At 37.5% G+C, this 20,923-nt stretch overlaps 1 protein-coding gene across 2 annotated transcripts in view; it reads right to left on the reverse strand.

Moving 5' to 3' along the window:
* The window catches only part of KYNU (kynureninase), a 113,061-nt gene extending 98,879 nt beyond the window's left edge, over positions 1–14,182 (reverse strand). The window contains exons 1-2 of one of the 2 annotated variants that reach the window (XM_043894677.1): positions 13,939–14,182; positions 6,711–6,892 (exon numbers count right to left, since the gene is read on the reverse strand). In XM_043894677.1, the coding sequence (XP_043750612.1) occupies positions 6,711–6,879 (169 nt within the window). In that variant the 5' untranslated portion in view covers positions 6,880–6,892; positions 13,939–14,182. The remainder of the gene's footprint in view (positions 1–6,710; positions 6,893–13,938) is intronic. The other variant, XM_043894678.1, reaches the window with a different exon arrangement.
* Positions 14,183–20,923: the final 6,741 nt, after the last annotated feature.

Below are 20,923 nucleotides of genomic sequence, written 5' to 3' on the forward strand. Positions count from 1 at the left end.
GCAAAGAGTTGGACATGACTGAGCGGCTTAACTTTCACTTTCAGCTTTGTCCTTGCTTCACTCTCTCATGAAGAACCCTTTTCTTGCTACAGTTCTCGGTATGGCAGTGTTTGTCATGCTGCAGATGAACCTGGTTTGGTAACACAAGCATTAAAATCATATTTTACACTCAGTCTTCCCTGCAGATAGATGGGCTCATGGCAGGTAGGTAAGTACGTAATAAGCCTACTTCTGGGAGTTTTCTTCAAGGGAGAGCACACACACACACTTTTCTTCTTTGACCCTATCTGCACCTATTATTTGAAATATAGCTTGCAGAATGTTCTTCACTCTGAAGAATAAGACCTTATTGGCTGCCTTCCCACTGGAGTCTGCCTAGATGACGCCCACTCATACATAGAGAAATCAGTCTCTGTTTCTAGGGAGCAGATAGCCTAATACAAAAGAAAAGAGAAGGATACGAATAAGTCTTATGTTCCTTCCTAAAATGCAGAATACAACTGCCTCTAGAAGTTCAACATGTCTACAAAATTTAGCTTTTAATTAAGAGATACTCCATTGCTTTTCTTTTTTTTTTCCCATTGCTTTTCTTATGGATATTAGATATTTAAGTCATTATTAAAATCACATGTGTGTGTGTTAGTTGCTCAGTCATGACCAACTCTTTGCGACCCCATGAACTGTAGCCCGCCAGGCTTCCTTGTCATGGAATTCTGCATCACAGGCAAATTCTTTACCATTTGAGCTACAGGGAAGTCCTTATTAAAATCACATAGTCCTAGACAGCATATACAGGGGTTCTTGCTTTTGTATCCATTCAGTCAGTCTTTGTCTTTTGGTTGGGGCATTCAACCCATTTACATTAAAGGTAATCATTGATAAGAATGGTCCCATTGCCATTTGCTTTGTTGTTTTGAGTTCGTGTTCATACAACCTTTCTGTGTTTCCTGTGTGGAGAAGATCCTTTAGCATTTGTCGAAGAGCTGGTTTGGTGGTGCTGAATTCTCTCAACTTATGCTTGTCTGGAAAGCTTTTGAATTCTCCTTCATATCTGAATGAGATCCCTCCTGGGTACAGTAATCCGGATTATAGGTTATTCTCTTTCATTACTTTAAGTATGTCCTGCCATTCCCTTCTGGCCTGAAGAGTTTTATTGATAGATCAGCTCTTATCCTTGTGGGAATCCCTTTGTGTGTTATTTGTTGTTTCTCCCTTGCTGCTTTTAATATTTGTTCTTTGCATTTGATCTTTGTTAATTTGATTAATATGTGTCTTGGGGTGTTTTGCCTTGGGTTTATCCTGTTTGGGACTCTCTGGGTTTCTTGGATCTGTGTGACTATTTCCTAGCCAAAGCAATCTTGAGAAAGAAGAATGGAACTGGAGGAATCAACCTGCCTGACTTCAGGCTCTACTACAAAGCCACAGTCATCAAGACAGTATGGTACTGGCACAAAGACAGAAATTTAGATCAATGGAACAGAATAGAAAGCCCAGAGATAAATCCACGTACTTATGGACACCTTATCTTCAACAAAGGAGGCAAGGATATACAATGGAAAAAAGACAATCTCTTTAACAAGTGGTGCTGGGAAAACTGGTCAACCATTTGTAAAAGAATGAAACTAGAACACTTTCTAACACCATACACAAAAATAAACTCAAAATAAATTAAAGATCTAAATGTAAGAGCAGAAACTATAAAACTCCTAGAGGAGAACATAGGCAAAACACTCTCCGACATGAATCACAGCAGGATCCTCTATGACCCACCTCCCAGAATATTGGAAATAAAAGCAAAAATAAACAAATGGGACCTAATGAAACTTAAAAGCTTTTGCACAACAAAGGAAACTATAAGCAAGGTGAAAAGACAGCCTTCAGAATGGGAGAAAATAATAGCAAACGAAGCAACAGACAAAGGATTAATCTCAAAAATACACAAGCAACTCCTGTAGCTCAATTCCAGAAAAATAAATGACCCAATCAAAAAATGGGCCAAAGAACTAAACAGACATTTCTCCAAAGAAGACATACAGATGGCTAAGAAACACATGAAAAGATGCTCAACATCACTCATTATCAGAGAAATGCAAATCCAAACCTCAATGAGGTACCATTACACGCCAATCAGAATGGCTGCTATCCAAAAGTCTACAAGCAATAAATGCTGGAGAGGGTGTGGAGAAAAGGGAACCCTCTTACACTGTTGGTGGGAATGCAAACTAGTACAGCCGCTATGGAGAATAGTGTGGAGATTAAAAAACTGGAAATAGAACTGCCATATGACCCAGCAATCCCACTCCTGGGCATACACACCGAGGAAACCAGATCTGAAAGAAACCTGTGTACCCCAATGTTGATCACAGCACTGTTTATAATAGCCAGGACATGGAAGCAACCTAGATGCCCATCAGCAGGTGAATGGATAAGGAAGCTGTGGTACATATACACCATGGAATATTACTCAGCCATTAAAAAGAATTCATTTGAATCAGTTCTAATGAGATGGATGAAACTGGAGCCCATTATACAGAGTGAAGTAAGCCAGAAAGATAAAGACCAATACAGTATACTAATGCATATATATGGAATTTAGAAAGATGGTAACGATAACCCTATATGCAAGACAGAAAAAGAGACACAGATGTACAGAACAGACTTTTGGACTCTGTGGGAGAAGGCGAGGGTGGGATGTTCTGAGAGAATAGCATTGAAACAAATATACTCTCAAGGGTGAAACAGATCACCAGCCAAGGCTGGATGCATGAGACAAGTGCTCACGGCTGGTGCACTGAGATGACCCAGAGGGATGGGATGGGGAGGGAGGCAGGAGGGGGAATTGGGATGGGGAACATATGTTAATCCATGGCTGATTCATGTCAATGTATGGCAAAAACCACTACAATATTGTAAAGTAATTAGCCTCCAACTAATAAAAATTAATGAAAAAAAAATCAGATAGTCCTAACTATATGTCTTTTATAACTGGATAAAGCCTTTGTTTAACACAGTGTTAACTGTCCTTAAATAAAACATTCCAGTTTATGTTGAAAGCATACTTTCCCTCATTTTGTTTACTGTTACCTCCTACTCATCACTGTTCTGAGGCTACCAATAGCTGAACTGAAGAGGCTGCAGTATGTTATGTGAAAGCCCTGGATACAAACTCAAGCATGACAGTTTTCTATGTCAGTTTTATGTAACCAGTGCTAAATATGACAAAGTCAGAATAAGAGTAGATCTTATTTAGATAGCTTAAATTTAACTTACTAAAGATGGTTGGCAGTGCCAAATTGAAGGAGACATCAGGCTTATCTTCATCTCCATATTCTTGAGTTTCACTTCCTCACTTAATTCTTAACCTCTGTTCAAATACCATCTCATCAGTGTTTCCTTCCCGGAGCGCCCCGAGTAAAATGAAACTCCTCCCACCCCCGCAGCCCTTATAACTCTTAGAGCACTACCTGACAGAGTACACCTTACATTGTTTGTAATTTTGTTTATTAGGTCTCCTCACACTAGAATAAAACATTCAGGAATGTGATGATGTTGCTCGTTAGTCTGCTGATAAACTGTTTTGAGAATAGTGTCTCAAACAGAGTAAGTACTTAATAAATATTTGTTGAAAGGATGGAACTTCAGAGTAAGGAACTCCTAGAGTGAGAAAAATGAGAGCAGAAGTTAATTAATCTAACTCTCTGTGACACAACCCAAAGTGAGCTAGTACAGATGATTGGATTCCCTTGAGTCTCTGATTTAGTAATTGTGGGGTGGTAACCAAGAACTGGCAAGTGCTGGTTAGTTCCCTGGTGATCTTCACATCATGGTCAGAAGATCACACTTTGACAGTAACTAATTTAGAAAAAAACTCTTGGGGTTACTGAAGTAAAAGTTTGTATCATTCAAAACTATACTTTTTAACAAATTAATTGTTTAAATTGAATTTTTACCGAATCAATTCATCTTCTTTCATATATATATATATATATATATATATATATATATATATATATATATAAAGAATCAACAATAATTTAACCAAGTTTGTAGTTTTTAAGTTATTTTTCTTTTTATAAAAATGTGATACCCATAATCAGGATACTTGAGTCAGCTTTTAAGTATAATGAAGTGGTTACATGTGCATTGCTATATTTATCTGGGTTCTGATTAAATTATCTCAAAGCTTATTAAAAGAGCCCTATGTTGATCTATATTAAAATCAGATCACAGTGCCTCCCAGGATAAACACTGTGAATATGTTTCAAGGCATGAGGGGACTGTGCCAAGGTAACTAATAAATATTTGTTGAAAGTAAGTGACTCAGCATGGGGATGAGAGTTATGTTCATTAATGAGGCTTAAGTTCAGTAACAGAAAAAAATGATGAATTCAAAATAGCATTTTAACTTTCTGTCTATGCATTCATTTCAAAAGACTTTTGTCCCTGAAAACCCAAATCCCTAATGGTATTACATTGAAGAAAGACATCTTAAGAAAAGAAAGACAGACAAGGAAATCAAAACTCCTATTGTATCACCTCCAATGTTGAGGAAATAGCCATTGTGTCTAGATGTAGCCATTATTTAGCATTATTTCCCAAGAAATCTAGGTCCAGGCTACAGCTACCATGTACCACTTGCCATTTTCTTTTCTCATTCTTCCTTGTCTCTGATACCATTATCTACCCTCACTGGAAAGGCTTTGTTGCTTGCCTACTTTGTGGTGTCTGTTTTTCTTATCATTCATGAAAAGGAACAAAATATTTTTTTAATCACAAGAAAATTAGAACTTGCAATAAATAGCATAAAGTTCTAGAGCCTTGATTCCCAATTTGTAGTTCTGTTGTGTGTGGAGGGCAATCATAAACTCTGTGGTACTCCGGGGTTCTGCTGTCATCCCTCATCTAAGTGAAATAAAGTGAAAGTGAAGTTGTTCAGTTATGTCCGACTCTTTGGGACCCCATGGACTGTAGCCTACCAGGCTCCTCCGTCCATGGGATTCTCTAGGCAAGAATACTGGAGTAGGTTGCCATTTCCTTCTCCAGGGGATCTTCCTGACCCAGGGGTGGAACCTGGGTCTCCTGCATTGCAGGCAGACGTTTTCCCTCTGAGCCAACAGGGAAGCATCCCTCATCTAGGGGCTCATTAAAGCCCTAGGTAATCCAGAGGCTGGAGAGTGCATTGGGACAACAGGGTCACCCCACGTAACGTGTCTTAAGTGGGTCCTCAGAATATTCAAAGACTTCCACACTATGTTCTGTATGCTACCATGCCCTTGCCTTTCCATCATGATAGAATATTCCTAGACTTAATCATTTTTACATATTAATATTCCTTTTTATCCCTTAAGTTTCAAAGCTAAATGTGCTTGCATTCTAGATTCCAGAAAGACATAGAAGATTTTTTTTTTTTCCTGTGATCTCAGATCACTTCACTTACAACCCCTTTTTATCTGGTCTCATCAATGTCTTCCTCAGTTGATTGTAAGGAACTTTAAACTGGATATAAGCCTTCCTCTTATTGTGTGTGTGTGTGTGTGTGTGTGTGTGTGTGTGTGTGCTCAGTCTTGTCCAACTCTTGTAACCCCATGGACTGTAGCCCACCAGGACTCTTCTGTCCATGGGATTTCTCAGGCAAGAGTACTGGAGTGGGTTGCCATTTCTTTCTCCAGGGGATCTTCCCGACCCAGCGATTGAGCCACATCACTGGTGTCTCCTGCAGGGCAGGCAGATTCTTTACCACTGAGCCAGCTGGAAAGCCCTCCTCTTATTGTATCCTTCCATAATTCTACAAGGTGCCATCCCATGTTGCATAATGAAATATAAACCAAATAGGAAAGTTATGTGACCTAATCTCATTTTAAAATCATATTAGGTAATGCTCTTGGGTTGCGAGTATCCAGAATTTTACCTGCCACACTTAATTTGAAGAAAAAAGGAAATGAGACTGAATTACAAAGTATGTGAAATCCATTTTGGTAGATCAGTTCCATTCAAACTTGTAGCCTTTTTCATTGACATAAAATGAAGCAAAGCCAAATACAAAATATTGCTTCATCTTTTTAACCTGTTACCTATTTTTTTTAAAACAGAACATCCTCCAAAATAAGAGTCAGTTTCTTTTTTAAACAGAACATCTTCCAAAACAAGAACAGATTCAGTATTAAGTTTTTTTTTAAAAGCAATATGCATTTCTTAGGCATTGATTTTATTTATTTATTAAGTCTTATACATGCCACAGCACACAGAGTTTGATATCTATGTAATATCCATCCTAATATATCCAAGTTCCAGAATAATATCCCCTCTTAGACTAATGTGCTGTCATGAACTAGGTACCAGAAAATAAGAGATATTCTAATACTGTATTGAAAAGGAATTGTTTTGAGCTCTAAGTGAGTAAGAGAACAAGTAAATGCATCTGCTATAATTTTCAATCAGGCATTCTGTTGTTCCGAGAACTAGATGACAATAAAAGAACACTGTAAGTATTTTTCTTTTCAGCAGCAGAGAGGAAACATACAGGATCTGTGACTAAGTTAGGCTGACAGGTTGATTTAATGCCATCAGGAACCTGCTGTTTGCAGACATGATTGCAATGACTCTATTATATAACAGAACAATGATTTTCAAAGATTTGTGATAAACACATTCAGTAGAAAATATAATAATAAATTGATTAAGGAAAGTAAAACCCTTTCCAGTGTTCTTACTTGGAGGCAGATCCTGCATTTTGGGAATATAAAAACACTCCCTGAAGTGCCTCAGCTTGTCTTCCTCATCGAGGCGGAGAGCAACTCTCTCATCTGTTGGGTGACATCTAAGTTCAGATGCGATGCGTCTCAATGTATCAGTTGGTAACTCAAGAGGTGAAGGCTCCATTACAAGTTCTCCTCTAAAAATACATTTGAAAAAATTTAAAAATAATCAAGCAACCATCATTTTTCTTCAGTAGAAAATTAGCCTTTTAGGTAAAACACCTTTTGTTTTAACTAAGTTTCTAGTCTTCCCAACCTCACAAATGATATAATTAACAACTGGAATTCAAACCCATGCCTGAGTTTTTCTTATGTAATGAAAATAATAGTAACTTAGGGATTTGGAACAGCTGAATTAGGTAATGATGCTCAAGACAAGGTCAGCTTTCAATAAATGTTAGCTCTTTACATTTTTATTTTCCGAGAAATGGTCCCAATTAATGATTTTCAAACATACATAATGTCGGTATCTTTTCTTTAGATGTCTTACTTACGAGGAGGTGAGAGTAAAGGGGCTTTTGTGAAAAGTGTAGAAGAGCAGTGCTCCGCTAAACTCATCTTCCTTTTCTCTAGCTCTCCTCAACTCTCCCATCCTCAATAATTCTTGGATCATAGTTTTAAAAATAGAGACATATATACAATAGAACCCTAGCAAATTATTTACTGTGAATAAAAAAAAAAACAATATCAGTGAAAAATATTTAAATACTTTAAATAATGTTAGTGATTTTTTTTTTCCCCATATGAAGACAAAAGAAATCTACTAACTGCTGATAATAAAACACTTCTCCTCTTTCACAATCATATAGACCATCCTTGAACAAAGCAGGGACCTCTGGTGTTACTTGAAACCACATCCTGCTTCATTTAATCATCATCTAACACTTCCTACATTTTTGGAAAGAAAACTTACATTTCTGAAAGGGATAAATGGCAATGGAGATTTCTATTTCTTTTTTAAAAAAATATTTATATTTCCCAAATTTTCAGTTTTTTGTTTTTTTTTTTTAACTGAGCATGAATTGTACAGCCTTCCAATTCAAGATGGCAGTGAAGCTATATGCTGAACTCACCCACCCCCATAGACACAGTCTAGAGCCACATATGCAGCAATGTCCTCTGAACAAAAAATGTAAAGGCTGGCTGAACATCAACTACACGTTGGAAAAACAAAGAGAAAACCACACTGAGGTGAGTAGAAGAGGCTAGGATACAGTCTGACCTTAACACCTCCTCTTGCCTGTGTGCTGACCCACCTTCTGAAGGCAATCAAAGCCTGGACCTTCTCCCTGAGGCACAAAGGGTTTTGCTCCCACATCAGATACTTCAAATTTTAAGACATGTATTTAGGAGATAAGCCCCCAAAACATAAAAGTATGAAAACCAATAGGGCTGAAGTCCCAAGACACAAAAGAGTAGGAGCCTGAGTAATGGGTTTTAATGAGGTTGGGTGCTCAATCTTACCTGTCCCAGGGTCTGGCTCAAAGGCAGGCAATTGTGCTTTGACTTAGCCAAGGAGGCTCATCTGCTTACATTTAAACTCCAGCCTAAGGGGTTGGCATCTAATTTAACACACACATCTAGGAACCTGCTAGAACACTCTCTGCGGTTAGAGACTGGTGGGTGTCAAGAAATTTTCTCAAGCTAATTTTATTTAATACTTATACTATTGTTGATCCCATGTATATACAGTGTTCCATTTTTTTACTCTTTCAACAGATATTTATTGAGCACCTGTACTATAGCTCCAAGTGCTATAGAACAGCAGCATCTAACAAAATATATAAATAGTGACTTTTGTTGAGTTCAATTTTTAGTGCAAGAAGGGAAAAATAAATAAATTAATATAACTTTAGATAGTTTCAAAAGCTATGAGTAGAGATAGCAGAGAGTGGGATAGAGTCACTGGGGCATGGAATTGCTACCTAGGGGGTGGGTCAAGTGCATCTCTTCTAGATAAGGACACAGAAGAGTTTCTGAATCCTGTCAGACATGTGAAGAAGACCTAGACCTGGAGGAAGGTGATGAAATGTGCAAAGGTCCTGAAGTATAGACAGGTTTGGGTTGTTCAACTCATGGAAGTAGAGAGAAGGGAAGACTATAAGAGAGGAGGAGGTGATAGTTTATCATGATGACTCTGAAGGCCAGGAAGGAGTTTGGCTGTTTTTCTATGTTTAGTGGGAAACCATTGGAGCATCTTGAATAGCAGAGTGATATAACTTTAAATAAAAATCATTTTTTTGCTTTTGATAAGAGTGAAAAAGAGATTATTTTAGTAGTTCAGGGGGAAAATGATAGCAAACTAAATGTGGTGAGGGGAAAAGAAGTGTGTGGATTTATGGTATATTTTGGAGAGAAAAGTAAAGGAATTATCTCTGGTGAGGACAGGAAAGGGAGCGACCTTTAGCTTTGGGATCTGAGTGAATATATTCAAAGTGATGAAATAAGAAATACCTAGGAAAGAAACAAATTCAGGAGGAAAATCAGAGTTATGTTTAGGACATGTTAAGATGTCCTAATCATGTTGAGATGATTATTAAGAATCCCAGGTAGTAATGTCAAGTATTGGATGTTTGAGCCTGTAGCTCATGAGAAAATTGAATCATGAGATATAAGTTTGGTACTTATCAACTCATAGACAGTACATAAAGTTTAGAACTCTTATGGTCCAATGGAAACTAACAGAGATTGCAGGTCAGTCACCTTTCTCCTATTCCTCACTGTCTCTCCTGCCACCCCAACCAACACAGTGTTAGGCAATTAAGAGTTGCATATCTGAATGTTTTACAATGCCAGCTAAGTAGACATACCTCTTGTGCTCTGTACTTAAATTCTCCTGCTTATTTATTTGAACTCTTCCTTTCTTAGTTGCCAGTGGTCTCCCCTGATGAGCCATCCTTTATATTCAAAGTAAGAATACTGAGCTTTAAGTGTGTGTGTTTTTTAGCTTTGGTGCTCATAGTAGTTTTCAACTGCTCTGATCCATGCTTTTATAAGAATGTTAATTGATTTTTTTATTAAAGGTTTTTGTTCTTTTAACACCTGACCTTACTAAATTGGGGCTTCCCAGGTGGCACAGTGGTAAAAAATCTGCCTGCTAATGCAGGAGATGCAAGCAAGAAACACAGGTTCAATCCCTGGGTCAGGAAGATCACCTGCAGGAGTGCATAGCAACCCATTCCAATATTCTAGCCTGGAAAATTCCAAGAACAGAGGAGCCTGGTGGGTTAAAGTCCATGGGGTTGCAAGGAGTTGGACACAACTGAGCATACGCACACACACACTTTAGGGCTTCCTCGATGGTTCAAAGTGTAAAGAATCCACCTGCAATGCAGAGGATGCAGAAGTTGTGTGTTCAATCCATGGATCAGGAAGATCCCAATCCACTCAGTATTCTTGCCTGGAAAAATCCCGTGGACAGAGGAGCCTAGAGGGTTACAGTCCATAACATTGCAAAGAGTAAGACATGACTGAGCACATGATGGTAGGATGGATGGATGGATACCATATTAAATTATTTGTATCGTCATGAAACTTTCTATCTCTATGATTTTTATCATTCCCTTTGCCTAAAATATTCTACTTTTCCTTTTACATATTCAAATCCTGGTCACTCTTCTAGCCCTAGCTCAGATGTCATTGTTTTTCGTGAGTTCCGTCATGTTATCTGAGCTAAAAGTAGTTTTTTTCCCCTCTGAATACCTGTAACACTTGTGAGCACACCTCTTATAATAATATATTCTGCTAGTTACTGTAGTTATTTGGATACATATGTATATATGGGAAAAACATGCATGCCATGCCTACAACTTGATTTTATATGCATTTCTAGCTATACTTTTCTGATGAAGGAACCTGCCTTTTAAATAGCACTACTGCTTGACGTTATCAATTGCCTAGTCACAGTAGATCAGACTTTTGCTGGACACTTGGTGCAGTAAAGACAATGCACTATTTTATCAATGGTCTGTGAGTGACTTGCTCATAAAAGCTCTAGCCCAACAGTCCTGATGGTGTTTAGCTGAGCATATAATCCAATTCTTTCAGGAATCTGAGCTGTGAGATATAGCTATTCATTCAGTTAGAAACAAGCACAAATTTAAGAGAGAGAAGCAATGAAATGGTAGGGTTTGGAAGGAGTATTGTAATGAGTGACTCATTTTTTCAGAGTCGAACTGAACCACTGATTGTTAAAACATGAAGTGACTTCAAAGGCAAGTAAGAATCACTTAGTTACATGGATGACAAGAGATAAAATAGCTATGGGTCCTGAGAAGGTGACAAGACAAGCCAATCAGGAAGTCATTGAATCTTCCTGCGCAACATACTATTTGCAAGGCCTGGGGAGCTGCCTTCTTGGCTGTTCCAAGAATCCCATGAGCTGATTTTCTGTCTACTGAGTGTGTCTTTACTATAAGCTCGCTACTTAACGATAGCTTGATTGAATTGCTGGTCCATCGTACTGAACTATATTTTAGTCGGGGGACTGAATCTCGTGTAATTTATCTTTGCAGCCATCCCATTCCTGAGCAGTGCCTTTAAGATAGAGTATTCCCTTAACCTGGCAATTGAATAAGACACACAAAATAGTTTGGTGAATTATTTGACAGTATTAATGACTGTTACTTTAGGAATACCCTTCTCATTTCAACCACAGGGGAAGTGATTTTAAAAAGATTTTTTTTTTTAGTGGGACTCCGAATCAAGAGAGCTTGCCTTATATTTGTGATTTCCTTTGGAGAGTCAGCACTTTGTGAGTTCATCAGGGCTAACTCTAATAATAGGTTACCTAAACAAACATATATTCATTTTCTCTTGTCATATCCCCTGTAAAATTTGACTTTTTTTGTTTAACAAAAAAGATATTCATATTAACTCATGGGCCTCTTTATATTTGTTTCTTGTTTAATCCCTGTACTAGTTCTGAGGGACTAGAGTCATTTTCCCCTCTTTTGAGACCAATCTCTGGAATCAATAGAGTAGAAACAAAAATGAAAGAGAAGGATAACAGAGCTCACAATTTGGGACTGCACTTTGCCTGAGGAGCTGAGTCAAGCTGTACTTGTCATTGACAGGGCATGTGGGTGGAATATGCAGAGAAGAATTCCTGACACAAGACTTGAACCTTTCATTTCTTCCATCTAATTTTTTTATTCTTTTTGCAGTGTTTCTTTGGCTCATTCCCTTTCTTTCTTTCTTTCTTTCTTTTTTTTAACCCCTGTACTCACTCTGCAAAGCCCCACAGGCTGTAAATCCATCTACTCTTTTTAATCAATCCTTTCAGTCCTAGTGAGGGCAAGGTTGAAGTCCAGGCCTGCTTCTGTACCTGTCACAGCCTGAGTGTCAAAACCTCACCTGCCCTGGTAGTAAGACACTTGATGGTGAAATACTCTTTCCAGAAGAGCACCATGGGTGTCACCCTGCCAACAGCCTCCAACAGGAGTAAATATAATACACAGTACCCTCACTCTAAGAAAGCAATTTATTAACTTGTCATGAATGATTCCTGCTAAATTCTGCACTCACCTTGCCACTAAGTCAGCTAGTACTTCACAAACCATATTGTTATGCCTTATTTAGGTGTACTATTTGCAGGTAAATTGACATGCTCTGATATTGAAATAAAGCAATTCAAGCCAAATTTAAAACTTCCAAATTTTATATTTTATATATTTAGTGCTAATTTTATTTAAAAAGTGGTTATATACACAGATGGTCTTAGGCAAGTCACCTAAAATTTCCATGCTGCAATTTATATAAAACTGTCTTTAATTCTACTTCAAAAAGATGATAGTTAGGATCAAATAAGTAAATTTCTTAATAAAAAGATAAAAGTCTCATAATTTTTTTTTATATTAACACCTTGTGGTGAAGATTGCCATTTACCCTCAATGGAAATTTTGTAAATTATGCTTTCAATTTTATTTAGACAGCTAAAATTTTGAAGAAGAAACTTCTATAGTTATAAAAACATTTTTGTGGAATCACGGAATTGAAAGATCTCCTAGTTACCCACAGGTTCTCAGATTAAATAGTTAAATAAATTAACTAGTAAGTAAATTAACTAGTTAAGTAAGTGACAGTTGATCCCTGGGTTGGGAAGATCCCCTGGAGAGGGAAAGGCTACCCACTCCAGTATACTGGCTTGGAGAATCCCATGAACTGTATAGTCCATGGGGTCACAAAGAGTCAGACATGACTGAGGGACTTTCACCTCACCCAGTGGTTAATCTTTACACAGTTTCAGATTTCATGCCTGAAATGAGCAAATTATTCACATGAGTTCGAAGTTTAGAACCTGGCAAAGCAAATTATAAAGAAAGTGTGTAGCTTGAGAAAGAGAGTATTGTCTATTTGCAGAGAACAATGTTCTTTAAATGTATCATTGTTTGAGGAATGAAGAGACATCACTGACACAGCTGCACACTTTATCTAAGCTTATATGAATTACATGCTGAGTTTCACATTAATAAATTCAAGGCGTTTGGTCCAATATTACTACCTAAAAAATACCTCTCCCTTCTCAAAATAAAAACAGGAAAGAAATAAGTAAACTCTTTTAACTATATAGAAAAAAATATTTCAACTTTCCATTCTTAAGCAAACATTTCACAAAGTGAAAGGGGAAGAAACCTTATTCAAGAAATAGACATTTTCACTTCTCTAAATAAAATTGAGTATAACTAATAGCAACATGAGACAACTAGAATCCCCAGAAAACACAGGATCTTAAAAGCTTACTTCAGGATTTGAATTTTCATCTAATCTTACCATTTAAACTCAAGAAATGGCAATCCACTCCAGTATTCTTGCCTAGAGAATTCCCTGGACAGAGGAGCCTGGCAGGCTACAGTCCACAGAGTTGCAAAACAGTCAGACACGACTGAGCGAGTATCCATACCACATTAAGATTAACTATAACTATCTTATAGTAGGTGAATCACAGGGTACTATTGACTTTGATACTTTTATACTATATATATTTTGTAATGTCTTCATTTAACCCACAGGTTAGAGTGTTGCACCATTTTTATGAAAATAATTTGGAGGGAAAAAAAGAGAGAAGAATCGAGCAGAAGAAACTGCTAAAGCATTATGACAAGAATTCTAGCAAAGAGATATCCCTTTAGAAAAATCACTGAATGTAAATTTGTGTAGAGTATATCAATGTCACAGAACTTACCAGTTAGGATTCCAGTGGGGTCCACAGCTCCCAGTGTGTCTCTCCAGCAAAACGAAACCTCTCAAGAATAGCTTACAAATATAGGCTAGACTTCTGAGTAAGAAAGTCAAAGCACTTCCGCTCAGACTCCACCCTATGGGGAATTTGTGAGCTACTTTTAGTTCTGCCCACTCTCCTGTATTCTGACCGTAAATCACCAGTCACTGACAGACATCTAAACAAAATGCTGCTCCTGCTCTCTATTTCAAACACTAGGGGCTCTGCTTAGGGCACTGTCCCCTATGAAACTCTGCCCTTTAGACTTAGGTAAACACTTTCTTGTTCACTAAGATCTTTGGGAATGTGAACAATATCCTATAATAATCTTAGAGTAGAGTAAGTGGACTATCCTCTTTTGTGTGTGAGCTAAACGAATTAGTTTGTCCAGGATCTAAATCCCCAAATTCACATTTCTCCTTGCTTTGGGCTATGAAATACACTAAGGACTGGAGAAGGCAATGGCACCCCACTCAAGTACTCTTGCCTGAAAAATCCCATGGATGGAGGAGCCTGGTGGGCTGCAGTCCATGGGGTCGCAAAGAGTCAGACACGACTGAGTAACTTCACTTTCACGTTTCACTTTCATGCATTGGAGAAGGAAATGGCAACCCACTCCAGTGTTCTTGCCTGGAGAATCCCAGGGATGGAGAAGCCTGGTGGGCTGCCATCTATGGGGTCACACAGAGTTGGACACGACTGAAGTGACTTAGCAAGGACTGGAGAAAAGTTATTTCCTAACTCTGGAGGTAATCCAGAAAACTTGAATTTTGAGGTAGTACCTCACTGTCAAAAGCATTTTCTACTAGTTTCTAGTCTGAAAACAGAGTTTGACACTTAATGAATTAACATTTTAGTTGAAAGTTTACTATTGGCCCTCATTTCTAGGATATACTTTATTGCCTAATGGGTGGATTTTAAAAAGTCCTAAATCGTCAATCTAGGTGGTTAACAAAACAATCAAGGAAGAAAGAGTCAGTGTTAGAAGGTCATGTGGAAACTAGTGTAGGAAACTGTAAATGGAAATTATTCCTCTAAGGTTGTGGGCTATCTATTATTCTACCTTCATTATCTCTTTATGTTTATTCCCAAGCTTGGGGCTTTTATTGTATATCCTTTTAGGTATTAAAAACCATGAGCAAAATATTTCAGAATTAAGATCAAAGATAGAGACTGGGGCTAAATAATTAAATCACTTGTATTTACTGAGATTACTGAGATATATATATATAGAAAGCAATGCATGTAGAGAGCCAATGTACCAAGACACACAAGTTAATAAGTAACACATCCTTAAAAAAAAAAAATCCAGAACAAAAACATTACCCTCAAGTGTCCAAGAAATAGGGATAAAAGACACAAAATTACTTTTGTACAAGTAATTGTACAGTGAAAAGAAAATACGTTTTACCCCATGAATCTTATCATTAAAATAATATGATAGAGTAAGAAGAATGTCTTAATTTTATTAAGTTGGAAAGATAAAACTTTGAATCCAGAGTATCTCAAATTTTGTATTTTTTTTTTTTTTTTTACTATTTCACTTATTCCTTATACTGTAAGAATGTTGGATAATTTGCCAAGTTCTAATATCCAGGAAGTGAGTCTGAGGGTGAAGTCTGTGTCATTTTTGGTAGAAGAATTATACTCTTTTAACTAAGGAGGCAGATATAGATACATACAAAAGGAGAGATAAAGTGTCTTGCTTTCACACTTCTTCTTCTAAAGTCTTTTGCTAAGGTTAAAGACCATCCATCAAAATATTGTCTTAAAAATGAGTGTTTAATATAGCCACTTTATTTTATTTTATTTTTTTTTAATATAGCCACTTTAAAAGAACTCACTTGGAGGTCTAATCTATCAACCTATATCTTATATTTTATAAATCTGTCTTTTTTTTTAAAAAAAAGTTCCTTCATTCATTTTTAAAAAGTATTAAGCATATTCTCTGTACCTGATGATGCAATGGTTTTCCATTATACAATCTTTATAATATTCACATTGTTGTTTAGTCATTATGTCATGTCTTACTCTTTGTGACCACTGTAGCCCTCCAGACTCCTCTGTCCTTGGGATTATCTTGGCAAGAATATAGGAGTAGAGTACCATTGTCTTCTCCAGGGAATATTCCCTTAAGCACCTAAAAACATAAAGGGGTTGTGAGAAAACAAGTCGTGGGGGAGTGGTGAATGCAAGATCCATTTCAGAGCCAGCTGTAAAGTGAAAAGAGAGAACAGAATGAACTTATATTTCTTTTTTCTTGGAAACTGAAAGAAGAAATGTTGTCAGGTTAAGCTGTTGTACCAATTCAGAGCTGTCTACTAATTTCTGTGTATGACATCTTACCCACAACATATGTTTCTTGAAAAGCAGAGAATTTGATTTTATCCTCCTCTGAGATTGCCCATGAATAAAGCTAAGAAAATGTCTGTTGAATTTTTTTTTCAGAAGTTGATTGAGTTCTTTCCATCAAAATTCATGATTTTGGAATATAGAGAAATTCTCTTCTCTCAAAAACTAATTCTTAAACTGTGAACTTTATCTTTACTCTTCAGTGCTTATTCACTAAGACTGGGCCACTGCCTGACATATGGTATATTTCAGTGAGAGCTCGTGGTATTATTAATCAAATTAAATTCAGTGTGGCACACTATTCCTGTAAGAATCCAAGGGTATAGATCCAACTATGAAACTCTTATGCTAAATGTTCAATAAGTAAAAATGAGTATGAGATTGAAGACAAAGATGCTGACTGGTGGTCTGTTCACGTCCAACTATTAGAAGTGATCTGTAGAAATAAAATATGACCAATCTAGATAGCATATTAAAAAGCAGAGACATTACTTTGCCAACAAAGTCTGTCTAGTCAAAGCTATGGTTTTTCCAGTAGTCATGTATGGATGTGAGAGTTGGACCATAAAGAAAGTTGAGCATCAAAGAATTGATGCTTTTGAACTGTGATGTTGGAGAAGACTCTTGAGAGTCCCTGGACTGCAAGGAGATCCAATCAGCCCATCCTAAAAGAGATCAGTCCTGAATATTCATTGGAAGGACTGATGCTAAAGCTGAAGCTCCAATCCTTTGGCCACCTGATGTGAAGAACTGACTCATTTGAAAAGACCATGATGTTGGGGAAGATTGAAGGCAGGAGGAGAAGAGGACGACAGAGGATGAGACGGTTGGATGGCATCGCCGACTCAATGGACATGAGTTTGAGTAAACTCTGTGAGTTGGTGATGGACAGGGAGGCCTGGCATGCTGCAGTCCATGGGGCCACAAAGAGTTGGACACGACTGAGTGACTGAACTGAAAAACTGAATTGTAGAAATAAAAGAGAACCACGGGGGCCAGGGAGGATGAACTGATAAAAAACTGCAGTCTCAAACTCATGTGTGGAAGTATAGCAGAATATGCTACCCCAAAAAATGATTGTAGGAGTTCAGGATGTTGTTGTTCAATTGCCCAGTTGTGTCCAACTCTTTGCGACCCCATGGATGGAAGCACACCAGGTTTCCCTGTCCTTCACCATCTCCCGGAGCTTACTCAAACTCCTGTCCATTGAGTTGGTGATGCCATCCAACTGTCTTATCCTCTATTGTACACTTCTCCTGCCTTCAATCCTTCCCAGCATCAGGGTCTTTTCCAATGCGCCAGCTCTTTGCATCAGGTGGCCAAAGGACTGGAGTTTCAGCTTCAGCTTCAGTCCTTCCAACGAATTTTCAGGGTTGATTTCCTTTAGGATTGACTGGTTTGATCTCCTTGTTGTCTAAGGGACTCTCAAAGAGTTTTCTCCAGCACCACAGTTTGAAAGCATCACTTCTTTGGCACTCACCCTTCTTTATGGTCCAAATCTCACATCTGTACGTGACTACTGGAAAACCATAGCTTTGAGTATACAAACGTTTGTCAGCAAAGTGTTGTCTCTGCTTTTTAATACGCTGTCTGTGTGTCATCACAAACATGCCACTGTGGTATATTGACTAGTTTGAGCTGTAGCCCTTGAAAAACAGCAAATGCAGGAAGGAGATGTCTGTGAACTCCTTTTAAACATGGATCTGAAAGGAACTCAGTTTTCATAAATTTCCTTCTCAGAAGTTGGATTAACCAGGGAAGATTGATTCTTATCACAGAAGAGACCATAAGTTCACACCACACCAACAAACCTTCTCACAAACTATCTTCTCTTTCAATTTTTCTTCTAAGGGTCCATTGATATTTCCTAAAAGTCATTTGTTTTCCACAAATTGTCATACAACCCCCTTACCTTTTCCTGTTAAGATGGGCATTCAGCCTGAATTTTAAACAACCTCTGAGAGTTTGGTTTTTTCCCCTTGGGTATTTCCTATGTATACATAAGGTATTTATATTAATAAACCTCTGTTTTCTCTTGTTAATCTGTTTTTTATTTCAGAGGTCCTAGCTAAGAACTCAAAAGGGAAGAGGGAATATTATTTTTCCTCCTCTACATGATATAGTAACTTTTACATTAATCTATACTTTAATTAAATATGAATATTTTAGTAGATCACTTTTTACTCTGTGGAGGGAAATTTAATCTGTCATTATTGGGACTCTACTTCCTTCTTCAAAGGGATATTGGAAATATCCCAGATGTTTTACATACAGCAAATCCTCTGGGGACAGCCTGGTAGCCTCCTTTTCACTTTTCCTTCTGCCTCTCCTTTCCCAGCTTCATCACTCTGCACTCCCAAGCACTCTTTCCCCTTCCTCTTGGGGTTAACCAATATAACATAAGTTTTCTCAAAACCCAGGTCAGATTTCTTCCCTTCTACTAACCCTGGGGTTCTTCATTTCTTCCTTCTCTAGTTGCTTTAGGTGTAGAGTTAGGTTATTTATTTGACTTTTTTCTTGTTTCTTGAGGTAAGCCTGTAATGCTATGAACATTCCCCTTAGCACTGCTTTTACAGTGTCCCATAGGTTCTGGGTTGTTGTGTTTTCATTTTCATTCATTTCTATGCATATTTTGATTTCTTTTTTGATTTCTTCTATGATTTGTTGGTTATTCAGAAGCATGTTATTTAGCCTCCATATGTTTGAATTTTTAATAATTTTTTTTCCTGTAATTGAGATCTAATCTTACTGAATTGTGGTCAGAAAAGATGACTGGAATGACTTCAATTTTTCTGAATTTCTCAAGGCTAATTAGATGGCCCAGGATGTGATCTACTCTGGAGAAGGTTCCGTGTGCACTTGAGAAAAAGGTGAAATTCATTGTTTTGGGGTGAAATGTCCTATAGATATCAATTAGGTCTAGCTGGTCCATTGTGTCATTTAAGGTTTGTGTTTCCTTACTAGCTTTCTGTTTAGTTGATCTATCCATAGTTGTGAGTGGGGTATTAAAGTCTCCCACTATTATTGTGTAATTGTTAATTTCCCCTTTCATACACGTTAGCATTTGCCTTACATATTGCGGTGCTCCTATGTTGGGTGCATATATATTTATAATTGTTATATCTTCTTCTTGGATTGATCCTTTGATCATTATGTAGTGTCCTTCTTTGTCTCTTTTCACAGCCTTTATTTTAAAGTCTATTTTGTCTGATATGAGTATTGCGACTCCTGTTTTCTTTTGGTCTCTGTTTGTGTGCAATATTTTTTTTCCAGCCCTTCACTTTCAGTCTGTATGTGTCCCTTGTTTTGAGGTGGGTCTCTTGTAGACAGCATATATAGGGGTCTTGTTTTTTTATCCATTCAGTCAGTCTTTGTCTTTTGGTTGGGGCATTCAACCCATTTACATTTAAGGTAATTATTGATAGGTGTGGTCCTGTTGCCATTTACTTTGTTTTGGGTTCGTGTTTATACAACCTTTCTGTGTCTCCTGTGTGGAGAAGATCCTTTAGCATTTGTTGAAGAGCTGATTTGGTGGTGCTGAATTCTCTCAACTTTTGCTTGTCTGGAAAGCTTTTGAATTCTCCTTCATATCTGAATGAGATCCCTCCTGGGTACAGTAATCCGGATTGTAGGTTATTCTCTTTCATTAATGTCCTGCCATTCTCTTCTGGCCTGAAGAGTTTTATTGATAGATCAGCTCTTATCCTTGTGGGAATCCCCTTGTGTGTTATTTGTTGTTTCTCCCTTGCTGCTTTTAATATTTGTTCTTTGCATTTGATCTTTGTTAATTTGATTAATATGTGTCTTGGGGTGTTTTGCCTTGGGTTTATCCTGTTTGGGACTCTCTGGGTTTCTTGGACCTGTGTGACTATTTCCTAGCCAAAGCAATCTTGAGAAAGAAGAATGGAACTGGAGGAATCAACCTGCCTGACTTCAGGCTCTACTACAAAGCCACAGTCATCAAGACAGTATGGTACTGGCACAAAGACAGAAATTTAGATCAATGGAACAGAATAGAAAGCCCAGAGATAAATCCACGTACTTATGGACACCTTATCTTCAACAAAGGAGGCAAGGATATACAATGGAAAAAAGACAATCTCTTTAACAAGTGGTGCTGGGAAAACTGGTCAACCATTTGTAAAAGAATGAAACTAGAACACTTTCTAACACCATACACAAAAATAAACTCAAAATAAATTAAAGATCTAAATGTAAGAGCAGAAACTATAAAACTCCTAGAGGAGAACATAGGCAAAACACTCTCCGACATGAATCACAGCAGGATCCTCTATGACCCACCTCCCAGAATATTGGAAATAAAAGCAAAAATAAACAAATGGGACCTAATGAAACTTAAAAGCTTTTGCACAACAAAGGAAACTATAAGCAAGGTGAAAAGACAGCCTTCAGAATGGGAGAAAATAATAGCAAACGAAGCAACAGACAAAGGATTAATCTCAAAAATACACAAGCAACTCCTGTAGCTCAATTCCAGAAAAATAAATGACCCAATCAAAAAATGGGCCAAAGAACTAAACAGACATTTCTCCAAAGAAGACATACAGATGGCTAAGAAACACATGAAAAGATGCTC

This window comes from Cervus elaphus, chromosome 33 (assembly GCF_910594005.1).
Source record: "Cervus elaphus chromosome 33, mCerEla1.1, whole genome shotgun sequence".
NCBI lineage: Eukaryota > Metazoa > Chordata > Mammalia > Artiodactyla > Cervidae > Cervus > Cervus elaphus.